This window comes from Hesperophylax consimilis, chromosome 19 (assembly GCF_061612785.1).
Source record: "Hesperophylax consimilis isolate HC1 chromosome 19, BYU_Hcon_1.0, whole genome shotgun sequence".
In the NCBI taxonomy this organism is placed as follows: Eukaryota; Metazoa; Arthropoda; class Insecta; order Trichoptera; family Limnephilidae; genus Hesperophylax; species Hesperophylax consimilis.
The window spans coordinates 9,710,029-9,729,233 of record NC_142854.1 but is presented as its reverse complement, the minus strand read 5'-3'; the positions used below and the strand labels follow the sequence as shown (position 1 = coordinate 9,729,233).

Here is a 19,205-nt window from a genome sequence, read left to right as displayed (position 1 = left end):
AAATTGCTGAGCGGAGTGAACTCCTATATAGTTACATACGTCTTAGAAAGTTGACTATTATGATTTTTTTATGAATTGTTCCATATCTGGTGCAAATCCATTAACTATGTTTTATGTTTTACTTATTTGAATAATTGGATTGAGGTGAATTTTCGCGCTGCAAAATACTATAGACACTCCGCCAGAAAGCTAAAATTCAAAAGATCATTTCCTATTATAACGTAAAAGAGAACTACGAATGTAATCCAAAAAAATACACAAATTATAAAGTTGTATGAGAACATTTAGTAAATAAAAAATTACTTTAGTTTTCGTTAGTATTGTGGTATTGATGTTATTAGGCTATTGGCATTGTTAGCTATAGTATTTGAGTCTGCGCAAATCAGCTGTTCTCGAGTAGTTGATTATCTTATTATTATTGTCGTAATTTTCGTCTTTATACTTGTCATGGGAGGGGCGATAGAAACTGCACAAATTGGGTCAGCTATCTTCTCCGATTGAATCAGATTGTTGACTGTTCACCACTGTTGACCGTCCATCTGTTCTTTAACTAAACCGCGAACATTCGCAAGCAGCTGCCGCAATAGACATAAGTTCTAGAGAACATTCCCGTGCGGTGTCACCCGTTGATTAGTTTGACATTTCGGTCGATTATATTTCTACGAGTCGTACCTACGTCAGAAGTGACAATATAATTCCCAGTGATCGCTCTTCTCGTTTCTTGGCAGCCCACTGATCCTAGTAACAATCTTTCATTGAATATAAGTTCCGTTAATTTTCCTAAATATTTACATTTACGTAACGTTCGCGCACTTACCTAATATCTCACACTGTGAGTTGTCAGTTAGTAAAAGTTCGAGTGTTGTGTAATGTTCTCGCTGTGCAAACAAGGGCTGCCCAGCCTCAGGGCTGGGGGCGTTCAATTGCTGGAAGCCGCCGAGAGGAACCTCGGCTCCCTGGTTCCAGACTTCAATCTTCCAGAGTTCACCGTGGTAAACGAACCCGTCTTGGAATACCGGAAAGGCTCCGCGGAACGCGCCAAACTAGAAGCCGCCCTTAAGGAAACCGCCTCCAAAGTAGAAGATGTCCCTATAATGATAGGAGAACAAGAAATCCGCACTTCCGATGTACGCTACCAAGTCATGCCTCACGATCATAAAAAGAAAATTGCCAAATTCTATTATGCAGATTCAAAGACCATTCAGAAGGCTATCGATTCTGCGGTCGCTACCCAGAAGAAATGGGACAAGACCTCCTTGGCTGACCGACTCAAGATCTGGGAAAAAGCTGCTGATCTGATGGCCGGACCGTACCGGCAGACCCTCAACGCGGCCACCATGCTCGGCCAGGCCAAGACCGTCATCCAGGCGGAGATCGACGCGGCCGCTGAGCTCATCGATTTCATTCGGCTCAACGCTTACTACCTCAAAGAGAATGTCAAGTACCAGCCTATTTCGGAGAACAAGAGCATCACGAAGAACTCTCTAAGGAATCGGGGTATCGACGGTTTCATCGCAGCAATCAGTCCTTTCAACTTTACGGCCATCGGGGGTAACTTGGCATACACTCCCGCCATGATGGGGAATGCCATCTTGTGGAAGCCGTCTGACACGGCTCTGCTGTCCAACTGGGTCATCTTCAAGATCATGTTGGAAGCCGGCGTTCCTCCGGGAGTAGTGAACTTCCTCCCCGCCGACGGGCCCGTATTCGGTAATGCCATCACGGCCTCTCCACATCTGGCGGGAATCAACTTCACCGGATCCGTCCCCACATTCAACTGGCTGTGGACGGCAGTGGGAAAGAATATCAACAAATACACCAACTTCCCTCGTCTCATCGGAGAGTGCGGAGGCAAGAACTACCACTTCATCCATTCGTCCGCCGAAGTTCAATCCGTCGTCAACGGAACGATTCGTTCATCATTCGAGTTCTGTGGACAAAAGTGTTCCGCTTGCTCGAGGATGTACGTTCCCGAGTCTCTCTGGGGAGAGATCAAGAAAGGTTTGCTCGAGATCCGTAGCAAACTTAAAGTGGGCGATGTGACCGACTTTACCAGCTTCACGTCGGCCGTGATAGACGAAAAAGCATTTGCGCGCATCAAATCCTACATCGACTACGCCAACAAGTCTCCCGATGTTGAAATTATCGGCGGGGGAAAATACGACGATAGCAAGGGTTACTTCATCGACCCTACCATAGTGGTCTGCAAGGACCCCAAAGACAAGCTTATGACGGAAGAAATCTTCGGCCCAGTACTGTCAATATACGTTTACAAAGATAAGAACGTGGAGGAAGCTCTGCAGCTCGTGGGATCATCGACCCAGTTTGCTCTGACCGGCGCGGTTTTCGCACAGGATGAGAAATTCATGCGTCACGCTTTGGAAGAACTTAAAATGACCGCTGGAAACTTTTACATCAACGACAAGTCAACCGGATCAGTCGTGGGTCAACAGCCGTTTGGAGGAGGCCGCATGTCCGGGACCAACGATAAAGCTGGAAGCCCTCAATACATCCTTCGCTGGACCTCTCCTCAAGCCATCAAGGAGACGTTTGTACCTTTAACCGAGTACACCTACCCTTACATGCAGGATTAAATGTGACGTTATAAAACCTATTCATTTCACCTAAGATATACGAAATTTGTGCAATCTTATGTTACTAATTAACTAATTATTATTTCTCAACTGGTTTTGAACATTCAAATAGTAAGAATCTCTCGAGACTTTATTTTGTGGTGAATTCATCCTTAGAAGCAAAGTGCATTGAGTTAATTATGTCAAACATAAAATGAGCTGTTTTGGCATCATTTCAAAAACTTCATTTTGTGCACCAACAGTTCTTGTTGTTTCGGTTTTACAACTAAATGTCTGTGTCAATTATTACATAATAATAATATAATATTATGCAGTTCGCCCCTTTTCAGTAGGGATTCCAAATAATAATTATTTAAGATATCACTGCGTGGGTAAATATTCAAATATGGCTTCTTCTTGCTGAAAGTGAAAATGTCACGAGTATTTTAAAATCAAAGTATTATATTTAATCTTAATAATACCGTGCTTGTTCTAATGGTATTTCAATTGAGGGAGCTCTCGAGAACTAGCATCATTGATCTCTTCAAATGAAATGTACTCATATTATTATAAGGAGGTAAATCAATTATCTGAAATAATCTAACATATTGCGGACACAATCTAAATCATTAGAATTCTAATTCACTAAATAAATAAAAAAATATTAACTACAATTTGATGAGTAAATTATCATCACACTGACATATTTTGCAGTGAATCTGACAATCTTTGGCCATTCTGCTGGCTTATCTCACTCTCGTTATTTTGTTTTCGTTGTAAAGATCTTTTTTTGATAGTTATCTCAAATTTTTTAATTTGCATGTTAATATTTTACTGTTATCTTTTATGAATTATAATATTTGTGACATTCTTTCATTTTTATCTTTAGTCACAATATTATCACCAAAAGTGTATTGTTTTAAGTATATTTTTTGTATGTAATCATTTTAAAGGTATTGTTTTTATTTTATTATGTATTTGTTTCCTATTAATGTTTAAGTTTAAATTAAAATTTACATGATCTTATTGGTTACTTTTTCAGTATTATTCTTGTAGCCGTCTCACATACAAATGCAGTTTGCAATATTCTCTGTTCGTACATAAAGTTTGCGAACCTAGATACATTTTGTACGAGAAGCCATTTTTCTTATTAACCTGAACAGGTTGACGTTCTTCAATTATAGTACTGAAGGTTGCACATTCTCGTAAATGTTTATTTTAATGATGAAAGGGTGAGGAGAACATTCGGGATGGTTTTGAATATCACCTAATGCAGTTTGCAGGCCTGATAATTGCAGCCATCTTGTGTCAAAATCATTTCATCTGATTTAAAAAATCACTTATTGCAGTTGGCAAGCCTGTTTTAACTGCCATCTTGGTTCAGAATCATTTCAACAACTTGATCTTGTGCAAGTCACATAAAATTCATGATAAAAATGATAATAATTAGTTTTAAGACTTGTTTTAAGGTGATCCACCATACTGTTAGTTGTGACAGCAAAATCTCAATGGATGACTTCCAAAATAATACATTAGAATCTCATCGATACATCTTTCTCGTTAAACCCTCTCATTTATAATATTATTGAAATATTTTTCTACATTAAGTAAAATGGCTCAATATATCTGTCTAACATTAAGATTATGAAAGCATCGGCGGCAATCTATCGATGTAATTTAAACTAAATGAACCATCCGATAGTAGGCAACCTATTGAAATTGGGTCCACTAATAAATACAGTATATTCCAATCAATAAAAACCAATCTTGTCTAATCCATATCACTGCTTCTGATAGGTTTTTGGATAATTTAATGAGTAAAACCTCAAAATGTAATATTTAATCACTGAAGAAATATTAGCGAGTTATTCCAAAAATAAAAAGGATGTTTTTATCCAACACACTATCTAGATTGCATTTAGTTTGGGAAAAATCTTGCAATCATACATAGCAGCCAATAAAAATATACGCTAAGAAAATGAAGATAATGTTGGTAGTTCTTAGTCGAAGTATGATGCAGTTAAATATGACCGAAGGAAATAGGGTCGGATTAGCTCAGTGGTAGAACAGCGCCCCGGTATGGCTAAGTTCCTGGGTTCAATTCCTAAATGCGACCGTATCTTTTTCTGATTTTTCTGTTTCAAATTTTCGTTTGAGAATCACTTTTACATAATGCTTTTGTTCACCACACAAGTGTATTATATAAATTGAATATAATATTATTATTTATAGAGAACCTGTTTGATTGGTTACAAATAAGTAGTTGTATGTTGAGGTTCTTGCTGTTAGTTTATATATTGTTGTAATAATTAGTGAATAATGTGATAGCCATCAACTAACTTCAGCCACTGAGCTGAGTTTTGCAAAACGCACTCCTATGTTAATATAACATATTACATATTGCGTATAATCGTCTAGGCATGTTTATTTACGAGCTTATAAAACATTGCTGTTATTAGATTGTTAATAATCAATTCATACATTAATGGTAATAGAATTTGTTTTCTGGCAAGATTAAAATTAATATTGTTATTTCTTTTTAAGCAAACCACGCTCTGTGCTAAAGTTGGCAAATTGAATAGTTATTATATTTGTGATACTTTGGAATGTGTTTAAATTTTTGTTTTTTATTTTATGTACAAGCATTTAGACATGCCCCTAGAAACAAAATGTCATTTTAAAAATTCACAATTTATTTCTGTTTTATTTAAATGGAGGAAAATAAATACTTTGCTCTTTAGTTCTTCTTTTGTCCACCTGCACAGCTATATATACCACTTTCTGTCTAATGTTTTTAATTTTTGCAATTGTACCTTATTTTTAGGGTGATATTAGCTAGTAAAATTCTTCATAGAAAGAGTGGAAATCGCATGATAGAAATTTATTAATTTTTGCTTTTGAAGAAGTGAAAAAAATGCTATCTTTTAAAACTACATACACTTTTTGAGAAGTATAACCTAAATTATTGTTACAAAATTGATAATAATGTGCATATCTCGAAGTTGTAAGATTATTTATATTATCTTTATTGATCTGTGTTAAATTATGCTTCCGTGAATGCAATTAATAACACTAAACAAGCATTCAATAATTAATAATAATTAAATAATATCAGTCGAGTAATTTTTAGGGTTTACAGAAACAGATTGCTTTTTAAAGAATTTATACAGTTCTCCATATCTAATTGGTCCATTTTTACAAGAAATATAATAAACCTGAGTGTTGGTTGAAAATTAATTTTATACAATGTTTTATTTTTAAAGTTTATTTTGTTATTTTTTTTAAAACGACCCAATTTCCTATAAAGGGTAAGTTTTAATTTTTGAATTCCCAGTATTGAATGAATTTCTAGTAATTTAAGTTCATTATGAAGCCATTAATTATTCTTTAAAAATACGGTGTTAGTTTTAAGCCTGTAACCAGTTTCAAAATAATTATGTTTAGAAAAAAATGTTCATAGATGGTTTGGAAAATAAATAACGCACTTATTAACAATTACTTGTTTCCTATCTTCTGAATTTAATTGTCATTTTTACCTTTATATACCTGAAGGACAGGGGCAGATCTAACGGTCATCATTTCAGCAAATGCTGACTGTTGAGCCCCTTGCAGTTCTGTCATTACCCTATGGGAATGCGGGGCGCGGCCTACAGCCCCCGGCCTGAGGGTGATCCGGAACTCGTGCCCATAGGCAGGTGCCGCCGAGAAAGGGGTTCAGAGAGGTATAAATCATCGGGCCCAGGGTCCGAGCAATCACAGTAATATTTAAAGAACCCTAGAACACTGTGTTTCAAGCTGAGATGAAAGCCATCTTAGCCTGCGCACAGGAGAATATGAGTATCGGGTACAGAAATAAGAACATGAACATATGTTCGGATAGCCAGGCGGCCTTAATGAAAGTAACCGATGCGACTCCAGACTGGTGATGGAATGCAGGACTATCCTAATAGAACTGGCGACCATCAATAAAGTAACCCTGCTCTGGGTACCAGGACATAAAGGAATTGAGGACAACGAGCGGGCTGACGAACTAGCAAGGAAAGGGGCGAAAGCACCACTTGCGGGATCTGAGCCGGCCGTAGGAGTAGCAGCTTGCCACACCAAACTACATATCAAGAGGTGGGTCAAATCCCAACACTGGAAGGAATGGAAGAAGGCACCCGGAATGAGGCAATCTAAAGTACTCATAAACGGACCGGACCCTAACCGAAGCAGGCAACTACTCGATATGGACAGAAACTCACTGAGGGAACTGGTAGGACTATTAACGGGACACTGCCATCTCAGGAGACACATGCAACTGTTGGGAGTGGAAAACACCAACATCTGTAGGAAATGTGAAGAGGAGGAAGAGACTCCAATTCACCTATGGTGCCAATGTCCCGCTCTGCTGGGAATAAGGCTCAGATACCTGGGAAGACACAGTGTGGAACCAGAAGACATCGCCACATATCCAATGACAGCCCTGGTGAACTTCATTAAAGGGACCGGGTTACTGGCAAGGGAATGAGGTAAAATGGGAGATAGTACAATGGGCCTATGGCCTAAGTGCTCGCGGGGAACGTAATTAAACCGCCTCCGACTTTAATAAATAAATAAATAAAGAACCCTTGAGATGATTTTATCAAGAAAACAGTGCTATACAAATCATAAAATTGTTATTAATTATTATTAAGGTACATACCTACAATAAATTAATAGGTTCCTTGAAACGTAACATGTGATTAAAATAATATCGTTTTCATGCACAACTGAGAGTGTATGAGTTTAGTGCCAGTTACAGACGTAACGCATCATCTCTGTCAGGGCCGGACTTACGACTAGGCCCCCCGATGTGCCCTGGACCAGGGTCCAAACCTTGTGGGGGGGGGGTGGCCAGAGACTGATTAAAAAAAAATTACATTAACTTAACGCAGGCGGCCCCCTGATAGGAAATAAGTTCCCCTAGGTATAATATGTTAGCTTTGGGTATGTGAAAATGGCTAGGTGCCAAAACGATCTACAGGACTTAAAATAATTGCCATGGATAATAATAATACAACAGATTATTGAGGAACTGGGGACTAATGTGAGGTGTTTGCAATTTAATGAGCCTTTTTACATCTGTGTAGGTAGGTTTTTTTATGTGACCTTTCCAAATACAAAATAGATTTTCAGAACAGCTCAAAACAATAATGCGGAATTTTTAACTTTTAAAGGTTCCAAATTATGATTAGGAGTCATAGCACTGTCACAAACTGACATAAACTCCTTCAATAAAATTAAAGAAACATTTTACAAGGTTTACTGTTTTCCTGTAGGTTTATGACTTTTGGCCACAAAACCAAAATTAAGTTTTTTATGAAAAAAAAGTGAAATTTTTTGCATAAAAATCACCTTCAAAATAAACTTTTTGTCTCACCCCCCCTGTGCCCTTTGAATCTAAGATCCACCGATGCACTAAGGTCCTCCATATATTGCAGAGCGATTGTGTCTCTTAGAATTCGAATTCTCCCTCTTCTTCTTTGGTATGGTGCGGGGTTAGAGGGGCACTGCCAGGAGGTATGCCAGTCAGTCTAGGATTTCAGGAGTCTCCATTTCCGTGACAATTCTTGTGGGGAATGAATGAAGCTTATTAACATATCCAGTGTGATTATAAGCTGAAATTGCTGCTTATCAAATGAGTGAGAACTCAGCTTGGCAGGGTAGTGAACCAAAGACGCCTTGATGACGAATTTGTCAGTTAATGTCAAGGCTTCGTAATCAAACTGCCGCAGAGTTCTTTTGGGTGCAGATTGCCCTGATGACAGCCAACCTCCCTTATGATGGGGCAGTTGTATGTAATAATAAGATATTCAATGAAACGCACTTTAACATCATGATTGCCGTTTATTTTAAACCCTAAAATAAAAATTAGATGTTCAAATATCACAATAGATTTCTTATTTCGCTTACAATTTTATTATGATACACGTTGTTAGTTTACATATTTACATCGGTGTTCATATTCATTTATGTTCAGGCAGTTTCGTTTACATTTGCAAAACATTATTTTTTGTTGCTTGAACATTGCAATCCGTAGATAGCAAGAATATAGGAAAGAAAAACATAAATATAGAGTATTTTTTTTATTATAAACTTTTTTTTGTAATTTTCAGGTGGTTTTATAGATAATTTGGGAAATTTTGATAAATTACCCAAGAAGAAGAGATAAAAATATCAAATAATATTATTTCACACATCAAATTTATAAAAAACAAATATTTTGTGCATCTTTTTTTCATAATCATAAGTATGTTAATTTTAAAAGACAGTCAAATCGCCTGAAAAATTACAGCATCTTAAAATACACAAAAAATATATAGGTAACCATGTTTTCGTGTCCCGATTATAAAAAAATATCGATGAGACAAAAAAATCTTAAATTAAATTATTTTTCAAATCCCTTGTATGTAATTCAGCAGTGGGTATATTTTTTACTATTTGCTATTTAAAAAATTGCTATAAAAACCTTATAACGAAGTATTAAATGTAATTTTGACTGACAATAACTATATTTAAAATGGATGACAAACTAAAAGCTATTCACAGTGATTTGCTTTATATAAATAATTGAAGCACAACATAGTTTACCCAAGCAGTATAATATAGAGAGAAATATTCCAGTTTCATCTGACAAAAGGAATATATTAGGTGCAAAATACTCAAAGGTTAAATTAGGTACCAGAAATAGTAACCTTTAAGGATTCATATAGATTTTATTCAAATATACATATGTCCTTCACAGATGCTGCGTATTATTGTATCTGTTCAAATGTAACATAATTGAATTTGTAACAAACAATTATATTAAAACAAGAACATGTTTGTAAATAATTAACAGAATAAGCCTGTGACAGACCACGCTATATTTTCGTGGCTTGGCCAATTCAGCATATCGCTCGCTATACACTCCCATTTGTAGTGTATGGCGAGCGATATGCTGAAATAAGCCAAACCGTGATGCGTATAGTGTAATGTGTCGCCTACCTAATATACGCTATTAAGTTTTATTAATATTATTTGGTCATTTTTCACTTTTATTGAAATTTTATTCATAGATGTCACATGTGAGTGGACAAAACAGGAATTAGCATCCGTTGGGGAAAATTGTCCAATCAGTTTTCGTTATAAATATGAAAGATCGATTTGAATAAAGGCGTAGATATTATAGACGCAAACACAAATTATTTTAAAAATTGAAAGCATGCTATAATAATTTCATTGACACCTAAAAAACTAGTATGAAAATTTTAAATAAATTTTGATGAAGCAAGAGGGATTTAAATTTTTCAAAATCTACTAAAATATTATATTCTTTATTTAAATTCTGGTAATAGAATCTATGAGCAATAATTGTCCGTGTCAGAAGAAAGATAACATGTATTAATAATTCTTTGTTATTAAAATAGAAAGTATATTATTTATTGATAGAAATGAATCACGATTAGGATATTGCAATAATAATGATGAGATGAATTCAGTGTAAATTGTTTTGTCTAATAAACTAAAAATATTATAATAAAAAAAGAAAAAAAAAAAAACTAAGATTATACAAGATCATAAAATTGGAGAGCCATAATGCTCTCAGATTAGACATGACGCACGTAATGCCGTTGAAATGAATGAAGGTCCAGTGGAGGTCAGTCAGCTGCCAGCCGGTGCTGGTCACACCCATTGTTCCGCCGTGGCTGAGTGTTATGGAGGAGATTTGCGCAGAAGGGGTGTTCCTTCGGTCTGCGAGGTCCTCTGAGGAAAGAAGCCAGACGCGTGTGTAGATTGCTGATTACTATCTCTCATCCTGGAAGGGTAGTGCCCGGACGTGGGTCTATTGTGCCCCACGGTGGAGAGATGCAGGTCGTACAAGTGCAGAGTGCTCGTGGACATCTCTTGATCCTCACTCGTCGAACTTTCAGCTTTATCGGGGACCAATGGGCCCACTCTTGAATCCGTGTGAGCTGATGACGAAGCCAATCCTTCTTCTAGCAAAGGTTCTTCTTGGAGACTTTCATCCATGTTCGGTAGATGTCGGTCGGGAGACTTTTGATGCCACACGGACAGAGCGGGATGCAAGGCGGACGGGGTTCCTAACCCGTGGAACATGCTTTGGTGGAAATAGGATCCAAGCATTGTTCTTTGCAGCTGATTCTGATGGAGAACTGAAGCCCCGGATAGATAGTTGCTGGCTGCGTGGGAGACACCCGTGCGCAGTGTCTGCAGGAACTTCTTCTGATTGGGTTGGGGGACACGCCAAGCCGGATTGCGGCAGGAGAATGCTACCAACGATAGCTCAGTCTTTCCATCCTCGCCTTGATTGCACTGAGGGATGGTTTCAGGAAGTTTTCCACCAGGACCGTGACCGGCTGGCCAGTCTGGGTTTCCGTGCCGTCTCACGTCCATCTGAGCGAAGGAACACACGTCGCCAATTCCTAAAACGGACACGGTGAAATTTCTATAAAAATCTACAATGTCCAGTGCCCGAGTGCGAAGAGAATAGATGATAAATGGACAGATGATCGGGCTCAGCAATTCGCTAATGAGATATGCAGCTTTGAACTGGAAGAGCTGTTGGAAGTGGGTGGCCACATTCTTGGTGTGCGCCTTGCCCCTCCAGCTGGCCGGTAGGTAGTGGACGTGGCCCAACACTTGCACAAGCAACTCCTCGCTGCTCCGCTGGCCGATGATTCCTTCTTCGCTGATGAATGCTCTTGCTCCGGCTAGGATGCAGCCGAGACCGGTGATGACTGTCAGCATGTGTTCTACAGTAAGAACATTCTCATCGTAAACTGTCAACGCAATCAGGACTCCGAGAACGCTTCCTGATAGAAAAGCTATGTTCTTTGCTATCACGGTGGAGACAGGAGATGGGAAACTAGATAAGTACTTGGTTGCCGGTTTGTGCGCTCGGTTAAGCCTATCGCTGAGTTCGTGATCAAGTTCGTTGAAGTGGCGCAGGTAGATACGTGCAAATAGGGACCAGGTGCGGAGCCCCAAGGCCCCCGGAGATCGCTTGATGAGCTCCGCATAGCTGAAGAAGAAGTACAGGATCTGCCAGCCCTGAATGAGGGGGGCCAGGAGAAGGTTGAGGAAAGCCAGTATGAGCATGTGGTTTTGTAGCTGCCTGGCTAATTCTAGTCTCTTGGAGTGGTCTTTGTAACATTCCCGGAGCTGCCAGCAGTTCTCCCAGGGGCTCCAAGGTCCGTAGAACAGGATAAGATCCAGGTTGTACTTAAGGCCCTTGGACAAAAATGGCACCTCCCCGACCAGGGGGATGGAGATGTGCAGGGGCAGAAGACGCTTGTTCACCATGGCTACGAGGTAGTTATTGAACCTGAGGATCCTGTGGTATATGTCCAGCTCCGTGATCTGCGGCTTGTGAATGCACATGTGCAGTTCTTTCTGAGCTTCTCTCACTCTGGTCAGCACCGTGCACCAACTGATCCAACCCAAATCGCCATCTTTAATCTTGAGGGCGGTATTGTAAAACTGTTTCGTATCGTAAGCGTGATACAAATTGTAAATAGTCCTCACCAACCTGACCAGCCAAACGATGACACAAAGAAACACCAACAACCACCACTTCCACGTGATTCTATCGACGCACTCCGCGCTATCGTAGATCACGTCGGAAATGCTAACTATTTTGAGGATCGGGACTTCGCGGAACAACACTGGATAGTTAATACAGAATACTAGGAATGTCAGAAACACCACGACGAAGCAGTATTGGAATAGCTGGAAACAATCAGAGACGAGCATGGCCACAAAGCCACCCTTTAAATAATATCTGTACATCCTGGTAAAGAAGGAATCGAGATCTTCGATGTGGGTCCATCCGCCTTTGTTGCTTTCGGTGGGAACATGAATTATGACTCCTGTGGCGTCTTCTTGCTCATTGTCCTGGTAATTCGTTGAGGTTGCGTTCTCTTCATCTGACTCCTGGCTGGTGCCTGCCATCGGTGGTATGAATTCATTATTCAACGCGTTGTAGCCCACTTCCCTAGGTTTGTACTTAGCCATGTTTGAAATGTATTTTCTACTTAACTCAGTTCTCGTTTCGCAGACGCGGATGTTTTGAACATTACACAAATTAATTAAAGTTCACTACACTTAATAAGAATAAATAAAAACAAATGGCCAACACGTTATTACACTCTTCACATTTTTCAACTCTGATTCAGGTTTTTTCTCCGTCTCAGCTGTTTGACGGAGTTTGACAATGAAGCTTGTTTTTCTCTGGATTTATTTTTTCTATGAATATGGCAACTGAATGTTGTTTACTAAGACACTGGCCAACTATTTAAATAGGTAGGAACGTTTTTATTATTTTAAAAATCTTTTCAAAAATATTACTGATAAATGGCTCGTCTCACAGGTAGGTAAGGAAACGACAAAAACCGAGTTCTGAAAAGACGCGAGAAATGTTGCCCGATGTAAGTTGCATCATCTCTGCCCACGGCAAATATGCTATGTACGCTGAATGCGTCTTATCATTGTCAAATTGACTCACGGGTACTATTGTAACAGGTAATTTTAAATATCAATATAAATTTTAATTTGATAAGAGATTTAGGAGACGGCTGAATGTCGCATAAATATGTAAATAATAATAAATGATCATGTAACAAGTAAGTCACCAAGTGATGACGACATTGTGGATTTTTTGTGATATTATTAATGTGCTTATACTAAATTTTTCACAATTTTTTAATTCATAATTTTTATTAAAAATAAATTTTGGTAAAAATTGTAATGAGAAGTTCGTTATATGGTATCGGCGGTGTCGCGATAAATATCGTGCGCCCCTGAAACCTGGTACCACTAGTTGAATTCGGGAAGTATATCGCATCGCTTTCTTCCGCCACTCGACCCGTTTGTGCTGTTTACTACTTACAAGAAGTCATTCGAGATTCGAGCTTCATGTTAGTACTACGCAGGGGCATTTCTCTCAGCTTTGGCCTTGAAACTCATTTGAAACCGCCACGCCCACCTCAAAATTCTTATAGAAAACGAATAATATGGCTAAAAGCTCAGATCTCATTGGTTAGAGCAGAAGGATTGGTTTGATCTCTCGCTCTCTACCATAATGACTCGTGCAACAGAAAGAGATGACGGAATTTTTCCGTTTGACAGTTTTCAAATCATTCCAACAAAATGAGAGTGGTTTATTTATACACGCGGGTTGTCATTTGCTGACGAAATACTATCATTTCGCGTCGAAAATATTGCGTGTTAAAGTTGTTCGTGATAAAAATACAATATAAGCCAGTATCGTGATAGCGAGTTACAAACATATATTCAACCTACCTACGTAAAGGCTCGTTCGCATTGGTCGAGTAGTTTAGTCAAGTAGCTCGCTACTCGCCATTTGACGATTTGACTGACCAAAAAGCGTTCGCATTGGTCGAGTAGATTTCACGAGTGAAGTGTCAAATTGTAAGATGAACGGGCTGCAACGCAACAAAGTAAATAGGCTAATTAAGCTGATTGTAATGGATATTTTAGAAGAGGTGGAGGAAGAAATTAGTGAGACGAAAGTGAAAAAACTATGGATACGAAAATGGATTAATAGAAGAGATGCATTAGGAGCTACAAATTCTCTTCTGAAGGAAATGGCATTTGAAGATCCGAAAGAATACTTCGCGACTTTGAGAATGACTGAAAGCTGTTTTAATTTCCTTCTAATGAAAGTGCAGTCACAAATTCAACGCACGGATACCCTTTTCAGAAGTGCAATTCCCGCAAAAACCAAATTACAGGCAGTTCTCTACTTTTTTGCTACAGGATGTAGTTTAAGGACAATCACACATCTCTTTCGACTTGGAAAATCAACTGTTTCGGAATTCATTATAGAAGTTTGTGAAGCTTATGAATCATTAAAGGAATTTATCAAGGTAAGATTAAGAGCTGTTTCACACAGCTACAAATATAGTAGATGGCTTATTTCAGCATATCATTCGCCATAAATTCCCAATGGAACGACCACTGAAATAGCCACTAAAATAGGCCATCCCGCTATAATTATAGCTGTATCTAAAACGGTTCTAAATAAATTATAAATATAATTTGAGAAACATTTATTAATTTTCACATGATTTAAATATTAAAATTTACATTAAAGTTATTCGATGTCATGGTTTTCATGTGTTTCAATTTCATATGTGTCTTCTGGGGGCTCATCTAAATAAATTACATCATCATAATACGAAGTATTACTACATGGAGAGTCTTGCGAATCATTTGATACTGGTGTGACTATCCTGGTGAATCTATTTTGCTCAGTTGAATTTTGAAGGTGTTGGCGTCGAATTCTGTTCATGTACAGTTGAATATATTCCTGGGTTTCAAGTGCCAATAGCAAGGGCAAAGATTTCAGTTGTAAGCCGACGTGTCTGCCGAAGACCTCAAACTCGTCTTCTTCTGTAGAGTTGGCAACCTCAGTTATCTCCTTTAGTTGACTCACCATACTCGAAAGTTGGGAAAGCCGCTTTTTTTTTGTAGGGGGTTTAGATACGGGTTCACGAAAAGAATTCATAGTAATTCTGCTTTCCTCAGTATCTGTATCCGTGTGTATAATGTCTTCCTGAAAATAAAGTAGAATGTTGTTTATATCGAATGTATACATTATTATAAATCTTTTTTCAGGTTCCCGCCACCACAGACTGGAATATCATTGAGAACGGATTTCGAAAAGAATGGAACTTTCCTGGATGCTGTGGAGCAATCGACGGCAAACATGTCGTCATTAAAGCACCTCCTGAATCAGGAAGTTTATACTACAATTATAAAGAGACAAACAGCATTGTCTTAATGGCAGTTGTAGATCATAAATATTGCTTCAGTTATATAGACATTGGATGTAATGGGCGGGTTTCTGATGGAGGCGTATTTCGAAACTGTAGTTTGTATCAAGCATTAGAAAACGGTATTCTGCCAGAAGGGCATGTACTAGTTGGAGATAATGCATTTCCCTTGAAAGAATACATTTTAAAACCTTTCCCAGGAAATCGATTAACATCAAAGCAAAAAATTTTTAATTATCGATTGTCTCGGGCCAGAAGAATAGTTGAAAATGCTTTCGGTATACTAGCTGCCAGATTCAGAGTGTTTGAGAAACCGATGCCCTACAGTCCTGAGAAGGTTGTTTGCATTGTAAAGGCGTGTTGCGCTTTACATAATTGGATCAGAGAGACAAAATTACAGAACAAGCAGTTGGAATATACAGTAGACAAAGACAATTTTGATTCAGGAACTGTTATCCCTGGTAATTGGAGGGTGGAGCCAGAGCCTCAAGGATTGGAACCACTACCAAGTTGTCTGTCCAATCGTTCATCCCGAAGGTCTACAGATCTTCGAGAAAGATATGCAGATTACTTTGTGAACGATGGATCGGTACCTTGGCAGACAAGAATGGTACATTAAAAACTGATGTATAAACGATAGAATAGAATTGAAATGTACTTGCCAAGTTGCTTTCACTTTCTGTTAACATTGTATTAATGTTTCTGAGGGATCCATCTAATAGATTGAACCATTTGACTGATGGTGAATATACTGCGTCAGTTCCGGCACCGGAGGGTTTTGACTCCTTTATTTTTTTTAACTCCTGTGAGTAGGTAGATCTGAAAAGAAATTATTAATGATTAATGACTCTGCTACTACTTTAACATAAATTTATAATAATACAGGCACTTGTAATATACCATATAAATAAAAAAAACTTCACTAACCTGATGCTTTTAATTTTCGCTCTTATCTCCCTATCACCAAATCCAGGAATATTCATCCCTTTTTCTAATTCAGCGTATGCTGATTCCCTGATTTGTTTGATCTTATATCGGGGCGACTTTATATTCCACAAGCATTCGTGTTGTAAATACAACGTCACGAATTTGACAGTAGCGTTTTCGCTCCAACGACAAGACATTTTGGCGTGTTTTGACGGCTACTAATGCTATACTCGCTATACTGATCACTGACTAATGCAGCCAGTGACAATAGACCATCGATAAACTCTATAAATCTGCCATAGACACATGATGAGGGACGCTACTCGCCCGAAAAAATAGAACAGAATGGATTGACTTGACTAAATCGCTGACTAAACTACTCTACTAAATTTATGGTGTTCGCACGTGTCCAGTTACTAAATTACTCGCTACTTGACTAAACTACTCGACCAATGCGAACGGGCCTTAAGTTCAAGTTTAAAGTGAATTTACAGTTTTTAGGTTATTACGTAACATACTTGGCATATGTCTTCCTCCACAACGTATAAATGTTATTTATTATATCGATAAACTTATTCATGTTTTTGATTAGTGTTATCCTGTATTGTCTTATTGTTTTGGTGAAATTAAAGTTTTGAAACATATGTAACAATGAGTTCAAAATAGGCAGAAAAATGTCGGAATTCATCGTCGTACTGTCGGACAATTATGTTTTGGAATTTTTCTTGTAATTTTGGGTTTCTTCTCAGATTAACAAGTTTCATCTTAAGGAAATAAACTGTAAAAGTTCATTTTCTTAGTCAGATGAACCTTGCCCTCGGAAAACATTTCGACATTTTTCTGCTTCAAGGACATTTTTATTTTTATAATAGTTTTTTTGAGCTAGTGAATGAATAGAGTAGGCTGAGAGCAATTATGTTGTCTATGGTCGCATCTTTTTTAAATGGCCTTGAGTTTCCTCTACCTAGTCTACTGCTCTGCTCCGCACGGTAGGTACTGCTTGTATATCTGTGGTTAAGTACTGTATAATGTAGCGATGGGCGGAATCGATGAATCATCGATGGTTTACTCGATCTTTTTTACCATTCGAAATATCTCGATTCATTGTCAGAATTAATTCGAATGCAACTCCGAGACAATCGTTTTGAAACGTCATCGAAAGTCGTCGCTGTGATTGGTCAGAAATAATCGATGCCAGCCAAGCGTTGCGAAAGTGGAATCGAAACAATCGCTCTGAAATGTCAGAAATCATTCGAATGTTCAGTCCGAGACAATCGTTTTCAAACTGTCAGAATTCGTTCGAAAATGCAAATCGATTCTCACATTCGAGAGGTTATATTTCGAGATGTCAAAATATCTCAGATTGCTTGACAAACGAAGTACATTGTTGGCTGCCTACTGAAGCATGTTGATGTTATAATCAACCTCGTGTGTGAATTGTAAATTATGAATTAATACTTTTAGGTGACGATTTACGTTTCCAGTAGGTATAGTTTATGTGTAAAAGATTTTCATGGTGATAGTTTTTCACAATTGAAGGTTTAATACCTACCTATGTTATTTTTAGGTTATGTATCATCTATTCGGGACATTCGGGTAGTGTATATTTAAAATAAAATAAACCAATAACTTAGCAAACACCATTTTTATATTTAATGCTGATCGGGTTTCACTACAACCGTAGCTTCTTCGGGCAGTATACAATATTCAGTATATATTAAACTCATCAAGTGACATGTGTTCGTTCATATAAACATAATATATCTGCTACCTATGCTACGAACAAATATATTTAATTTAATTGAAATTAACATGAATGAAATTAACATCGGTGACTCTTAGTTAGTAATTAAAATGAAACGCTTTCTGTAGTAAAATAACTTTATTTACTTAATAATAATTTGTGAATTGCATACAAATTACAAATGAATGAATGGTTTGTTTTGGGTTCTAGTAGACGCCTACAACGTACATGAGATTTAGAGGTTATTTTTAACAAAACGGCATATAATTATTATCTTATTATTAAGAGGTACATTATAAATATTATTAATGGGAATTTGTACCTACTGGCTACACTAAGTAGCTATTCAGCAGGAGCTTACAATATTATATAAAACAGATATCAAAGTACAGCAAATGAAAATTACAGCACAATAATAATGTACATAAAAATATTTTTCTTTGTACTTAAAAAACTTGTATAATAATTTATTTTAATTGTACGTATGTAGATATTCGAATCTTATTAATTATTTATAAAAATGTTAATTGCATATGCATACATATTTGAAATTCGTGGATAACAGGAATAATACTAATGTTGCTAGCAGACAACAAGGGAATCATTGCCAGGAATGAAAATTAGTGATTGAAATTTCGCTAGTACCTGCTTACCACAAATATTGCCATACTAATGAAAATAAATTACAACCGGAATATATATTCGAATCCTACCCCCCCCCCCCGACGGAAAATTTTTTGCCCCTGTCCGTAGCTATTGCTCCCGCACTCCGAGCGATTCATTCGAATGGATCATTCGATTCTTTTGATGTTTCGGTTAAAAAAAATCGATTATATAAATATTTCGATCATTCCCATCACTAGTATAATGGGCAGTGATGGGAATGATCGAAATATTTATATAATCGATTTTTTTAATCGAAACATCAAAAGAATCGAATGATCCATTCGAATACAAATACAAATATTACAAAAAAGAAATAAAATCCGTCAAAAATGATCCCAAAAAAATCTGGAAAATCGTAAAAGATATTACTTACTCCAATCCGAAAAAAGAATCAAACATCAAAGAACTGTCAATAAATGGAAAAAAAAACCCTAGCAAAGAATGAACTTAGTAAAATAGCAAATTTCATTAACT

General features: G+C 37.5%; 2 protein-coding genes across 2 annotated transcripts; one reads left to right on the top strand and one right to left on the bottom strand.

Annotated features, from left to right (window-relative positions):
- The first annotated feature begins 399 nt into the window (after nucleotides 1-399).
- On the top strand, nucleotides 400-5,954 carry LOC149414786 (delta-1-pyrroline-5-carboxylate dehydrogenase, mitochondrial-like). Its single transcript, XM_089643480.1, has one exon. It carries the CDS (start codon nucleotides 870-872, stop codon nucleotides 2,592-2,594), a length of 1,725 nt encoding a protein of 574 aa, XP_089499606.1. The 5' UTR covers nucleotides 400-869; the 3' UTR covers nucleotides 2,595-5,954.
- Nucleotides 5,955-8,421: 2,467 nt separating this feature from the next.
- Atg9 (autophagy-related protein 9) lies at nucleotides 8,422-12,824 on the bottom strand. The gene has a single exon (XM_089643438.1). The coding sequence runs from the start codon at nucleotides 12,609-12,611 to the stop codon at nucleotides 10,290-10,292; it is 2,322 nt and encodes a 773-aa protein (XP_089499564.1). The 5' UTR covers nucleotides 12,612-12,824; the 3' UTR covers nucleotides 8,422-10,289.
- Between the last annotated feature and the right edge of the window lie 6,381 nt (nucleotides 12,825-19,205).